Source organism: Dryobates pubescens, chromosome 13 (genome assembly GCF_014839835.1).
Source record: "Dryobates pubescens isolate bDryPub1 chromosome 13, bDryPub1.pri, whole genome shotgun sequence".
Lineage (NCBI taxonomy): Eukaryota > Metazoa > Chordata > Aves > Piciformes > Picidae > Dryobates > Dryobates pubescens.
This window is the reverse complement of record NC_071624.1, coordinates 23,468,914-23,483,033: the sequence shown is the minus strand read 5'-3', so window position 1 is coordinate 23,483,033 and position 14,120 is coordinate 23,468,914. Positions and strand designations below refer to the sequence as shown.

Below are 14,120 nucleotides of genomic sequence, written 5' to 3'. Positions count from 1 at the left end.
TCCTGTTGGACTGTGACCATCTCTCCAGCCTGGCAAGGTCCCTCTGCAGAGCCCTTCTGCCCTCTAAGAGGTCAACTCCTGCCTCCAGCTTGGTGTCCTCTGCAAATCTACTGATGACTGACTCCATCCCCTCATCCAGATCATCAATAAAAATATTGAACATCAAGTCCAATCTATCACCCAACACCATCTGATCAACTAACCCATGGCACCAAGTGCCTCATCCAGGCTCTTCTTAAACTCCTCCAGTGATGGGGACCCCACCACCTCCCTGGGCAGCCCATTCCAGTGACCTGCCCAGTGTGCTGGTTCCCTCATCATCTTTGCAGCCTTTCAAGCCTCTTAATCATCTTTAATAAGGGAGCTTCTAGCATCCTAATGATGCCACACAGCTTTAGCCAAACACCTTGAAGCTCAGAAGCCCTTTGAAAAGCATCTCAGCTCCTCCTGCCTGTGCTGGTAGGAAGCCAGAGACGCGGTGCTGGGCGTGCTCTGGACCTCTGTGCTGCTGTCACAGAGCCAAGCAGGCACAACAGCATTTAAGCAACATCTTGTGCCAAGATGATTCTTCCAACTGTATTTAAGCCACCTCTCGTGCCAGGATGAGTCTGGCTGCAGCAAGGAGCAGGAGGAGCACGTGGAGGCTCCTGGCTGGAGATCCCGACAGCCAGCGATCGCTGCAGCCCGCAGGGCCCAGCAGGGGAATGTGCCTGGGGTGCTGAGTGTGACAGGGCTTTGTTTCTCCCCTCTCAGCTTCCCAACTTAATTACTGCACAAGAGCATTTTGCTTAACTCCTAGCCCACAAATTACAACTTTGCTTAATTGAGGCTGGTGTGAATTAAGGGAACAAAGCGTGAGCCAAGCTGCTGAGTGACAGAGCTGCTGCTGAGACCCGGGAGAAAGAGAGAAAGCCTCAAGTGACACGTTGAGAGATTGCCCCCTCTGCAGCAGAAACACTCCTGATCTGAGCATCAGCACTGTCCAAATTACAGACACGAGCTCTCATGCACATCTGCTCCTCCCTGGGGAGGATCTGGGCTCATGCCTTGGCTTTAGTATCACAGTGTCACTAAGGTTGGAAGAGACCTCGAGGATCATCAAGTCCAACCTGTCTCCAGGAAAAGACCTTTGAGATCATAGAACCATAGAATCAATAAGGTTGGAAAAGACCTCAGAGATCATCAAGGCCAACCTGGCACCACAGACCTCATGACTAAACCATGGCTCCAAGTGCCACATCCAATCCCCTCTTGAACACCTCCAGGGATGGGGACTCCACCACCTCCCTGGGCAGCACATTCCAATGACTAATGACTCTCTCAGTGAAGAACTTTCTCCTCACCTCCAGCCTAAACTTCCCCTGGCACAGCTTGAGACTGTGTCCTCTTCTTCTGCTGCTTCTTCTTGCCTGGGAGAAGAGACCAACCCTTTCCTGGCTACAACCACCTTTCAGGTAGTTGTAGAGGGCAATGAGGTCACCCCTGAGCCTCCTCTTCTCCAGGCTAAACAACCTCAGCTCCCTCAGCCTCTCCTCATAGGGCTTGTGCTCAAGGCCTCTCCCCGGCCTTGATGCCCTTCTTCAAGCTGGTGTCATGAAGGACAGGGGTTGATGGTGTCAGCTGAAGATGGAAAGCAGGAATTATCATGGTGACTGATGCAGCAGGACCCCACTCTGGACCACCAGGCTCTCATAGAATCATAGAACTGTTAGGGTTGGAAGGGACCTCAAGGCTCAGCCAGTCCCAACCCCCCTGCCATGGGCAGGGACACCTCACACTACAGCAGGTTGCTCACAGCCACCTCCAGCCTGGCTGCAAACACCTCCAGGCAGGAGGCTTCCACCACCTCCCTGGGCAACCTGTGCCAGGCTCTCACCACCCTCCTGGGGAACAACTTCTTCCTAACATCCAATCTCAATCTCCCCATTTCTAGTTTTGCTCCATCCCCCCCTGTCCTATCCCTCCTTGACACCCTTAAAAGTCCCTCCCCAGCTTTCTTGGAGCCCCCTGCAGATCCTGGAAGGCCACAATTAGGTTTCCTCAGAGCCTTCTCTTCTCCAGACTGCACAACCCCAACTCCCTCAGTCCTGCCTTAAACAAGAGAATGGGGTCCCACAGAGTTAACACCCCTGTAGAACCCTCATGGAAATGAGAACAAGTATTAAGCCCTGCAAGAATCTAAATCTCTATCCACTCCACCCTGTGAGCCTCTTTGGAGCAGCCTTGGATTAGCTGTGCTGGTTTGAAATGAATGTCACTTATCTCAAGTATTTAAGCAGGACAGCCTGCTGAGATCAGCCTCAGCTTCTGGCAGATGCTTGTGGAGCATCTTGGAACCTCTCTTTGTTTGTTTGCTTTGAGCAGGAGCTGCTCTTTGCCTGTTTAACTCATAGATTCATGGACTGGTTTGGGTTGGAAGGGATCTTAAGGATCATCCACCTGGTGAATAATGGCTTAAGGATTTAGGCTTCTTGAGGCCAAGGGTTTAGGGTGGGAAAGGGTGGGTCAGGTGGAGGAAACAGCAAGTTCATAAGTTCACAGAAAGGTTTGGGCTGGAAGGGAGCTTGAAGATCATCCAGTTCCAGCCCCCTGCCCTAGGCAGGGACACCTCCCACCAGCCCAGGTTGCTCAAGGCTTTATCCAGCCTGGCCATGATCACCTCCAGGGAGGAGGCAGCCACAACCTCCCTGGACAACCTGTGCCAGGGTCTCCCCAGCCTCACTGTCAAGAAATTCTTTCCTGGCTACAAGGCTGACTCCTTCCCCAGGCAAAGGGAAGAGCAGCCCTCTGCCTTGCATGAACCAGATGTTTGCCCTGGAGAGCACCTGGGGGAACCCATGCTCAGAGGCACTGATTAACCTACACCCAATTCATTTCACTAATTAAAGCTGCTGCACATGACAGCAGCCCAGGCAGCACCCAGCCTGCCAGCCTCATCCTCCACACTGCTCTGCACTCTCATCTCTGCCCTCCTCATCTGCTGGCAGGGTCACCAGGCCCTGCAGCCTGGCTGCTAAGAAATCAGGAGATGCAAGGTGGGGAGGGCCCCAGAGGAGCACTGCTCATGCTGGTTTTTACCTGGAGGGATAGAACAGAGTCTGGTGCACTGCACAAAAATGAGGTGTTTGCCCCCTGGCCATGCTCAAAGTCTTGTTTTGTATGAGCCATCAACTTCAGCACACTGACAGGGAAAGAGACCTCCCAGCACTGACAGCAGCAGAACCTCTGGGATTTGGTCCAGAAGCAAAGTGCAGAAAATTCCAGGTTTTTTTCTTCAAAGAGGTAGTAAAGAGGGGCAAAGGAAGGAGGAGGAGAGGAGCAAAGGAAGAAGGAGGAAAAGGGCAAAGGAAGGAGGAGGAGGAGAGGGTCAAAGGAAGGATGATGAGGAGGAGAGGGCCAAAGGCTCCAGGGAGACCTTAGAGCAGCCTTCCAGTACCTGAAGTGGGCTACAGGAGAGCTGGGGAGAGACTTTTGAGAAGGGCTTGTGATAGGATGAAGGGGAGGGGATTGAGGCTTGAGGAGGGCAGATTTAGACAGGAGGAGGAAGAAATTCTTTAGAGTGAAGGTGAGAAGACACTGGAAGACTTCAGAGCAGTCCTCCAGCATTGAAAGGAAGCTACAGGAGAGCTGGAGAGGGAATTTGTCCAAAGGCATGGAGTGCCAGGACCAAGGGTAGTGGCTTCAAACTGGGAGAAGCTGGGTTGAGATTAGACACTAGAAAGAAATTCTTCCCTGTGAGGGTGGCAAGGCACTGGAACAGGTTGCCTGGGGAAGTTGTGGAGGCTCCAACCCTGGCAGTGTTCAAAGGCAGGTTAGATGGGGCTTGGAGCAAGCTGGGCTAGTGGAAAGTGTCCCTGCCCATGGCAGGGGGGTTGGAACTGAAAGGCCAATGGCATCCTGGCCTGCATCAGGAAGAGTGTGGCCAGCAGGAGCAGGGAAGTCATTGTGCCCTGTGCTCAGCACTGCTGAGGCCACACCTTGAGTCCTGTGTCCAGTTCTGGGCTCCTCAATTCAAGAAGGACATTGAGACTCTTGAAGGTGCCCAGAGAAGGGCAAGAAAGCTGGGGAGGGGTCTGGAGCACAGCCCTGTGAGGAGAGGCTGAGGGAGCTGGGGTTGCTTAGCCTGGGGAAGAAGAGGCTCAGGGGAGACCTTCTTGCTCTCTCCAAGTCCCTGAAGGGAGGTTGCAGCCAGGTGGGGGTTGGTCTCTTCTCCCAGGCAGCCAGCAGCAGAACAAGAGGACACAGTCTCAAGCTGTGCCAGGGGAGGTTTAGGCTGGAGGTGAGGAGAAAGTTCTTCCCAGAGAGAGTTGTTAGCCATTGGAATGTGCTGCCCAGGGAGGTGGTAAAGTCTCTGTCCCTGGAGGTGTTCAAGAGGGGATTGGATGTGGCACTTGGAGCCATGGTTTAGTAGTCAGGAGGTGTTGGGTGATAGGTTGCACTTGATGATCTCTGAGGTCTTTTCCAACCTTATTGTTTCTATGACCAGCTGCACTCTGTGACTCTGTGAGGGTTTCCTCTCCCAGCAAAGAAGCCTCAATGAAGGGAGGTGGGCTTTTTTTCCCCCCTCCCATTTAAATCTCATTTTTATTACTCACATCCCAGCTCATTATAAAAGCCCAAGCATTCTGTTACCTTTAAGTCCCTTCCAACCCAAGCCATTCTATGACCTTTGGAGGAAATGTGTTTACTGCTGGAAGGTTAAGAGGGAATGAGGAAGGGGGGGTGGGAAAAGGTCAAACACTGATGGGAAAAAAGGGCAAGAGGTTCATGCAGCTCACCTTGACCTCGATGAAGTCTGGTTTGCCAAGGGCTATCAGGTCAGCATAGGCTCTGAGCTCATCCACATTCCAAGCTTTCACCAGGGTCAGCCTATACACCGTGCGCTGTTGCTGAAAGAAAGGAGAAGAGGCCCTCAGCAACACTCTGCCACAGGGAGGCTGCCCCAGCCCTGCACACAGCTTCTGAAGAAGGGGAGAAAGCAATTAAAGCATTTATTTATTCCAGTAACCCAGCTGCTAAAAGAAACCAGACCCAAACCAGGAGTCACCTCACTTGTTAAATCTTCACAGCAAAATTTGACTACTACACAATAAATTATAGAATGGGATGGGATGGGATGGGATGGGATGGGATGGAATGGGATGGAATGGAATGGAATAGAAAAGAGTAGAGTAGAGTAGAGTAGAGTAGAGTAGAGTAGAACAGAATAGTAATTAACCAGGTTGGAAAAGACCTCAGAGATCACGGGCAACCTCTCACCCAACACCATCTGATCAACTAAACCGTGGCACCAAGTACCACATCCAGGCTCTTCCTAAACACCTCCAGGGATGGTGACTCCACCACCTCCCTGGGCAGCACATTCCAACAGCTAACAACTCTCTCTGGGATGAACTTTCTCCTCACTTCCAGCCTAAACCTCCCCTGGCACAGCTTGACACTGTGTCCTCTTGTTCTGGTGCTGCTTGCCTGGGAGAAGAGACCAACCCCCACCTGGCTACAACCTCCCTTCAGGGAGTTGGAGAGAGCAAGAAGGTCTCCCCTGAGCCTCCTCTTCTGCAGGCTAAGCAACCCCAGCTCCCTCAGCCTCTCCTCACAGGGCTGTGCTCCAGACCCCTCCCCAGCTTTGTTGCCCTTCTCTGGACACCTTCCAGCATCTCAACATCTTTCCTAAACTGAGGAGCCCAGAACTACATCTCCTTGCTCCCTTCTTTGCCCTCTCCTCCCTTCATCTTGCCTTTCTGTTTCCTTTCACTTATCTCTGGAGTGACTTGGTAAAGCAATCTCCCAGCAATCCACTTTCTGCATTAACTCCTTTTCCTTCCTGGGCACACTGGAGACTGCAAGACCTGGCACAAGCACCAGTTCAGCCAGAGCAAAAGGGCAGCATGACAAATTCACAGCAACCCAAGAGTCCAGGGTTTGGCTCAGGCTGTATCCCAGGGCTGGAATCAAATTCTCCAGCTCCAGCAAGTCTAAGCTCAGACTGAGCCTGAGCTAAGGGATTCTCCCTTCCCAATGACTCATCCCATGCCCAGGGCACAAGGCTGCCTGACCTGCAGTGCCATGTGTGAGCAGCAAACACACTCTGCAGTTTATTCCATTTTTCAAGCCAGAAAGAGAAGTTAATAAAGGAGATCAGATGCTGACCTCAACTTGCCACCACTAAACCTCAGACTGTGAGACCTCTGACAGCATCCACTGGCCAGGGGCAAAGCAGGGATGGACCCCAGGAGTCTGAGCCCCAGCCTAAGGCTGTTAAAAAGTTTAAGCTCCTACCCTTTCCCAGACAGAATCATAGAATCAGTAAGGTTGGAAAAGACCTCAAAGATCATCAAGTCCAACCTGTCACCCAACACCTCCTGACTACTAAACCAAGGCACCAAGTGCCACATCCAATCCCCTCTTGAACACCTTCAGGGATGGGGACTCCACCACCTCCCTGGGCAGCACATTCCAGGGGCCAATCTCTCTTGCTGGGAAGAACTTTCTCCTCACCTCCAGCCTAAACCTCCCCTGGCACAGCTTGAGACTGTGTCCTCTTGTCCTGGTGCTGCTTGCCTGGGAGAAGAAACCAACTCCCACCTGGCTACAACCTCCCTTCAGGGAGTTGCAGAGAGCAAGAAGGTCTCCCCTGAGCCTCCTCTTCTGCAGGCTAAGCAACCCCAGCTCCCTCAGCCTCTCCTCACAGGGCTGTGCTCCAGACCCCTCCCCAGCCTCATTGCCCTTCTCTGGACAGCTTCCAGCAGCTCAACATCTTGGCCATGAGAAGAAACTTCTTCACTGAAAAGCTTCTCAAACAATGGCAAAGGCTGCCCAGGGAGGTGGCTGAAGCCCCATCCCTGCAGGGCTTTCTGAGGAGGCAGAGATGTGGTGCTGAGGGCCATGGATTAGCAGCAGCCTTGCTACAGTTAGAGAAGGCTTGGACTGGAGGAGCTGAAAGGCTTTCCCAACCCCAATGATTCTGTGAGTGCAGAATTCCCTGGGGGGCAAACACAAGCAAGGAGCTGACACCACCAAGGAGTCAGTGTCCTGAGAAGAGAATTAGAGGCAGAGCTGCTTCTAATAGAAGTCTGTGGAGAGCTACTTGAAGGAATTCTTGAGAGGACAATGATTAAAGGGCAAGTAGGACAGGACTGAAATCCTTGCCCTCTGCTTTACCCACAGCATCTCAGCTCCTATTTAAGAGCAAGAGCCTCTTCCAACGTGATGGGATTAGAGAGAGAAAGGTTCAGGCCAAGAGACAAGAGGCAAGGATCAACTCAACAACTAATTACTGGGGAGAAAAAACAATGAAGGGACTGATCCAAAACATAAACACATCATTTGCCAGGGAAGAGGGGAAGAGGAGAGCAGAGAGAAGAGATCCAACAGGAGGCAAAACTGCAATGCACACAGGGCTGTCAATTGTCTGAAGTGATTAGAGAGCCAATTAATCCAGAAATGTCTCCCCAAAGGTCAGCTCTGAGTGGTAAACAAGTGCAGGCAGCATCAGGGAAACAATACACAAGAATCACCTTTTCAGCTCAAGCCCTGCCAGCAAAGGCTGCTGAGCCAGACCCACTGCTCAGGCTGGGAGCCTGGGTCCCCAGCTCACCCAGGCTTCACCATGGAGTGAAGCCTTCAGGGGCATTTCTTTGTCTGCTTCTTGTTGTTGTTTGCTTTAAATGTTATTTGGGCATGGGTTTGAGCCAAAATGAAGAGCAAACATGACAAGTTCAGGATGTCTCTCCTCTGGATGGAAAATGCAGCCTGGGAATGAGCAAAGCAAGGGGGAAGAGTGCATTGTGTTAGACCCAGCCTGGGCCTGGCTGAAGGGTCTGCAGTGTGAGCAAGGAGAAAAAGGAAATCTCAGCCTTAAGCACAGAGAACTGAAGTAGAGAAAATCCCTTTGTGAGATGAAAGGATGGGAAAGTGCACTTGATCTGAGCTGGGGCTGGTCAGTCTGGGGAAGAGAAGGCTCCAGGGAGACCTTAGAGCAGCCTGCCAGGACCTGAAGGGGGCTACAGGGAAGCTGGAGAGGGGCTTTTGACATGGGCTTGGAGTGACAGGATGAGAGGAATGGCTTTGAGCTGGGAGAGGGGAGATTGAGACTGGAAGAGAAGGAAGAAATTCTTTCCAGTGAGGGTGGGGAGACACTGGAACAGGCTGCCCATGAAGGCTGGGCATGCCTCCTCCATGGGGGTGTTCAAGGCCAGCTTGGATGAGACCTTGAGCAAGCTGGGCTGGTGGGAGGTGTCCCTGCCCATGGCAGGGCTGCTGGAACTGGATGATCTTTCAGGTCCTTTCCAACCCAACCCATTCTATGATCTTCTCCTTGGAGGTGCTGCACAATTGCCATGTTCCAGCACATTTTCTCTCTCAAGCTAGCTGGATGCTTGGTGAGGAAATAACTTGCCTAAGTTTGTTACAGAGAGGGCTGTGGAACAGTGAGGCTGGGGAGACACTGGCACAGGTTGCCCAGGGAGGTTGTGGATGTCCCCTGCCTGGGGGTGTTCCAGGCCAGGCTGGATGAGGCCTTGAGCAAACTGTGCTGGTGGGAGGTGTCCCTGCCCATGGATGACCTTTGAGGTCCATTCTGTGAATCTCTGAATTCAGACAGCAGCTCTCTTGCTGTTTAGGGAATGTGGACAGGACACACAGACAGGTCCAGACCCATAGCACAGGACAGACACACAGGTAATGCTGCAGGGATTTCAAGCTCCTTTTTCATACTCCTCAACACACATCCCAGATCATTTTCAAAGCCCTTAACATTCAAGTCCCAGCACTTCATAAAACTCCCAGCTGCTCCAAGTGCATTCACAGGGCTACTTTCCTCCCCCCCACTGAGGGCAGCACTAACTGGCAAGTAATAACTGCAGCCTGGCTGTAGGATCACTTCAATAACTCAGCTATCACCAGACCTGCACTAACTAATCACCACTGATGGTGAAAGGAGCAGGGAAAGAACCTCAAAGGCTGCCAGAGGGATACAGGGGGAGGGGAAGAAAAAAAAAGGTAGAAACCAACAGAAATTAATATTGAGACTGAAGAAATTTCTTTCCAGAGGGCAACATCTCTCAAGAGAGGCAAAAACAAGAAAGCAAGCCACTTCCAAAGGAGTGGTGGAAGGGACAGATCAAAATGACTAAAGGTCTAATAGCAGAAAATGTTCTCCACCAGCAGTCCTTGCAGGCTGCCAGCAGTACAAACACACAATCCTGGTTTATTGGTGTGTTATTTGTGTTGGGGTTGTACCACAGGGCCCCAGGAGAGCCTCTTACAGCACTGCACAACAAGGAAGGAGAGCTTCAGCCTCGAGCATTTCATGATCTAAACTATCAGGATATCCAAACCACTCTGCAGTGCTTTAAGGGCTGTGTTTCCAGGGCGGGGGGAAGCAGTTCCCTTCACTTCAGACAGCCATCAGGAGAGCATCAGCGGAGAAGAGAAAGTTAACACAATGAGCCTTTCAGAAGGGGGAAGCTGAGGGTGTGGGGCCACATCCATTTTCGAGCAAAGAAAGCTTCTTTATGCAGCCTGTTAGGAAGGGGGAGCCCTGGGTGCCTGCCATACCCATCAGATGGCAAAGGAAATAAGAGAAGGGAAAGAAGCCAAGGGAACACGGCCCTGTGAATAAATACCTGGGGGGGGGGGGGAACACATGGAGCCAGATTCTTCCCAGCAGTGGCCAGGGAAAGGATAAGGCACAATGGGAAAAGTCACCCCTTATGGGGTGCCAAAAATGCCAGTCAAGAGGCCAGCTCAGCATGCCCCAAACACCTGAGAACAATGACCTGAAAACAAAGGAATGGAGAACCTGAAAACAAAGGAAGGAAGAACCTGAAAACAAAGGAAGGAAGAACCTGAAAACAAAGGAAGGAAGAACCTGAAAACAAAGGAAGGAAGAACCTGAAAACAAAGGAAGGAAGAACCTGAAAACAAAGGAATGATGAACCTGAAAACAAAGGAAGGAAGAACCTGAAAACAAAGGAATGATGAACCTGAAAACAAAGGAAGGAAGAACCTGAAAACAAAGGAAGGAAGAACCTGAAAACAAAGGAAGGAAGAACCTGAAAACAAAGGAAGGAAGAACCTGAAAACAAAGGAAGGAAGAACCTGAAAACAAAGGAAGGAAGAACCTGAAAACAAAGGAAGGAAGAACCAGAAAACAAAGGAAGGAAGAACCTGAAAACAAAGGAATGAAGAACCAGTCTGGACAAAAGCAGCACTTGCCCCCCAGGCAATGCCTGCTAACTCTTTTCCAAGCTCCCTGCTGGAGCTGCCAACCTTCCAAGGTACCTACACTGCTTGGAGACCTCGCCAGCTGCGCTGGGTGTGCTCACTCCAGCCCCAGCCCAGCCCTTGGAGCAGCACACAGCAGCACTGGTGTTTCTGCAGCGCTGATGTTTCTGCCTGCTTCCAAGACCTTGAGTGCTGTGCCCAGTTCTGGGCTCCTCAGTTTAAGAAGGACATTGAGAGACTTGAAGGTGTCCAGAGAAGGGCAAGAAAGCTGGGGAGGGGTCTGGAGCACAGCCCTGGGAGGAGAGGCTGAGGGAGCTGGGGTTGCTTAGCCTGGAGAAGAGGAGGCTCAGGGGAGACCTTCTTGCTCTCTGCAACTCCCTGAAGGGAGGTTGGAGCCAGGTGGGGGTTGGTCTCTTCTCCCAGGCAAGCAGCACCAGAACAAGAGGACACAGTGTCAAGCTGTGCCAGGGGAAGTTTAGGCTGGAGGTGAGGAGAAAGTTCTTCCCAGAGAGAGCTGTTGGCCATTAGGATGTGCTGCCCAGGGAGGTGGTGGAGTCCCCATCCCTGGAGCTGTTCAAGAGGGGATTGGATGTGGCACTTGAAGCTGTGGTTTAGTTGTCAGGAGGTGTTGGGTGACACGTTGGACTTGATGATCTCTGAGGTCTGAGGTTGGAAGGGACCTCAGGGATCATCTAATCCAACCCCTCTGCCATGGGCAGGGACACCTCTCAATTAGACTTGGTTTCTCAAGGTCTCATCCAGTCTGGCCTTGAACACCTCCAGGGAGGGGGCATCCACAGCATCCCTGGGCAGCCCATTTCTCAGTCTCACCACCCTTGTACTGAAGAACTTCTTCCTCAGCTTCAAACCATTCCCCCTTGTCCTGTCTCCAGGCACCCTCATGAAAAGTCTCTCTGCACCTTCAGGGGTTGGGAGGCAGCTTTAAGGTCTCTCTCCCTTTGAAGCCATCCTGAAAGTTTCTTAGTCCCAGACCCCCTGCAGAGGAACATTTTCTGCATCCACACATTTTGCAGATGGCCACATCATCAGGACAAAGCACTGAACACCCCTCCAAGCAAGCCTGAGCCCCTGAGGTGAAGCTGCTGTCCCAGAGGATGTTAGCAGAAGACTCAGATGTCAGTTTGACAAAGTGCTGCCTCTCGCTTCAATAACCAAGAGGGATTGGAGCTCTCTGCTTGCTTTTAATCACTCCTTTTTAATTCCCTCCTCCTCAGCATTCATCTTGCCCTACCTCAAATGTAATTATTCTTCATGAAACATCCCAGGTCTAATCTCAGGAGGAAGAGGGAAGGGTGAAGATGTCAACTGTGCTGCAAAGAGAAGGTTGCTGCACTGATACAACCCTGGCTGGGGCAGGGGGCAGCTCTCTTCTCCAGCTAAAGCAGGGAGGCAGCAGGGACAGCGTGGAGAAGGCTGGGACAAAGGGTGAGGAGCAGACAAACCTCCACCTCCAAACCATGCACTGAGGCCCTACAGGAGATTACAAGATCCTACAAGACCTACAAGCTCCCACATTTCAATCTCTGAAGGGGACCTACAGGAAGGCTGGGGAGGAACTGCTCAGAAGGGCCTGTGGTGATAGGACAAGGAGCAATGGTTTGAAACTGGAACAGAGGAGGTTTAGGTTGGAAGAGGGAGTTCTGCACAGTGAGAGTGGTGAAAGACTGAACTGGCTTGCCCTGGAGTGTGGTTGAGGCCCTGTCCCTGGAGGCATTGTGACTGGGCATCCTGGTCTCGTTGGAGGTGTCCCTGCTGCCTGCAGGGGGGTTGGACCAGATGACCTTTGAGAGTCTCTTCCAACCCAGTGCAATCTGTGGGAAGCTCCTTGGCTTGGATTGTGATGGTGGAGCTTGTACTTTTGATGAAGCAGAGCAACAGTGTCCTGCTCCTCAGAAGGAAGGACAACAGTGTTAGGTAAACTGTTGGACTTGATGACCTTGGAGGTCTCTTCCAACCAAAACACCTCTGTGATTCCAACAACCCTCAGATTTTTCTGTTGACACCTTAAAAATCAATGGTTGGACTCAGTCTTAAAGGTCTCTTCCAGCTAAGGTGATTCTATGACTCTGTATTCTGACCACTCCCCTGCCTGCCTTAGACATAGAATAGAACAGAATAGAATAAACCAGGTTGGAAGAGACCTTTGAGATCATCAAGTCCAACCTATCATCCAACACCATCTGATCAACTAAATCATGGCACCAAGCACCCAATTCAGTCTCTTCCTAAACACCTCCAATGATGGTGACTCCACCACCTCCCTGGGCAGCACATCCCAAGGGCCAATCTCTATGAAGAAATTCTTCCTAACATCCAGTCTAAACCTCCCCTGGCACAGCTTGAGACTGTGTCCTCTTGTTCTGGTGCTGCTTGCCTGGGAGAAGAGACCAACCCCCACCTGGTTACAACCTCCCTTCAGGGAGCTGGAGAGAGCAAGAAGGTCTCCCCTGAGCCTCCTCTTCTGCAGGCTAAGCAACCCCAGCTCCCTCAGCCTCTCCTCTTAGGGCTTGTGCCTGATTTCCTCTCATTCTATCACCTGATTCCTGGGAAAAGAGACCAGCCCCCACCTGGCTCCAACCTCCTTTCAAGGAGTTGCAGAGAGCAATGAGGTCTCCACTCAGCCTCTTCTCCAGACTGGTTGGAACGGACCTCTGGAGATCACCTAGTGCAACCCCCCTGCCAGAGCAGGGTGCACAGGATGGCATCCAGGCAGGTTTTGAATGGCTCCAGAGGTGGAGACACCACCTTTTCAGTAGCATTCCTTATTCCCTTCAAGGAAGAGGAACTTCAGGAAAAAAACTCCTTTACTTTGAGGGTGCTGAAGCCCTGGAGCAGGCTGCCCAGAGAGGTTGTGCAGTCTCCTTCTCTGGAGACTTTCAAAACCCACCCAGATGCATTCCTGTGCAACCTGATCTAGGTGAACCTGCTTCAGCAGGGGGAGAGGACGAGGTGATCTGCAGAGGTTACTTCCACCCCCTACCATGCTATGAAAGGCCCCACTTACAAACTGACTCTGTGACATGTTTTCAGAGCTTCCCAGCAGGCAAGGACCTGCTCTGATCACAACAGAAACAGGCTGCCTGAAGCAGGCTCCTTGCTCTCGTGCAGCAGCAGGAGGTGAGTTGCCCTTCCTGAGCACGAGCTCCCTGTGAAGGAGAAGCCACATCCCCTCCAAAGGCTGGATTCAGTTCCTTTGCTTGGGTTATGCAACTCCTCACCAAGTGAGCCAGTCCTGAATGAAGATATCAAAGCAATTTTCACACTTGGAAATTACTTGTCACAGGGATGTGATCAGAAACAAACCCCCAAGCCTGCAGCCAAGCAGCTCCTCACCATAGTCAATAACACATCTTTATGCATGAAACCCCAGGAAGGAGGAGAGAGCCAAAAGAAAAGCTCAGATGCCAGCACCCCCCAAATTTCACAGCCTTCCAGACTCTTCAGTTCAGCCTGGAGATAGTCTCAGTAAGAGGACTGGAGATGGACCTGCTGGGGTGGGTCGAGAGGAAGGCCACAAAGATGATCAGAGGGGTAGAGCACCGCTGCTCCAGGGGCAGGCTGGGAGAGTTGGGGCTGTTCAGCCTGCAGAAGAGAAGGCTCCAGGGACACCTTGGAGCTGCCTGTCAATAGCCAAAGGGAACCCACAGGCAGGCTGGGGAGGGGCTGTCTAAAGGGCCTGTGGTGACAGGATGAGGGGCAGTGGTTTGAAACTGGAGCAGGGGAGATTCAAGTTGGACAGCAGGAGGAAGTTGTGCACAGTGAGAGTGGATCAGGTTGCCCAGGGATGTGGTTGAGTCCCTGTCCCTGGAGGTATTCAGGATCAGACTTGATGTGGCCCTGGGCAGCCTGCTCTAGCTGGAGGTGTCCCTGCT

At 51.9% G+C, this 14,120-nt stretch overlaps 1 protein-coding gene across 1 annotated transcript in view; it reads right to left on the bottom strand.

The window, feature by feature from the left end:
• Positions 1–14,120, bottom strand: part of LOC104300243 (S-adenosyl-L-methionine-dependent tRNA 4-demethylwyosine synthase TYW1) — a 114,171-nt gene that overhangs the window by 23,627 nt on the left and 76,424 nt on the right. The window contains exon 14 of the mRNA XM_054166986.1: positions 4,779–4,889. Coding sequence (XP_054022961.1) covers positions 4,779–4,889 — 111 coding nt within the window. The remainder of the gene's footprint in view (positions 1–4,778; positions 4,890–14,120) is intronic.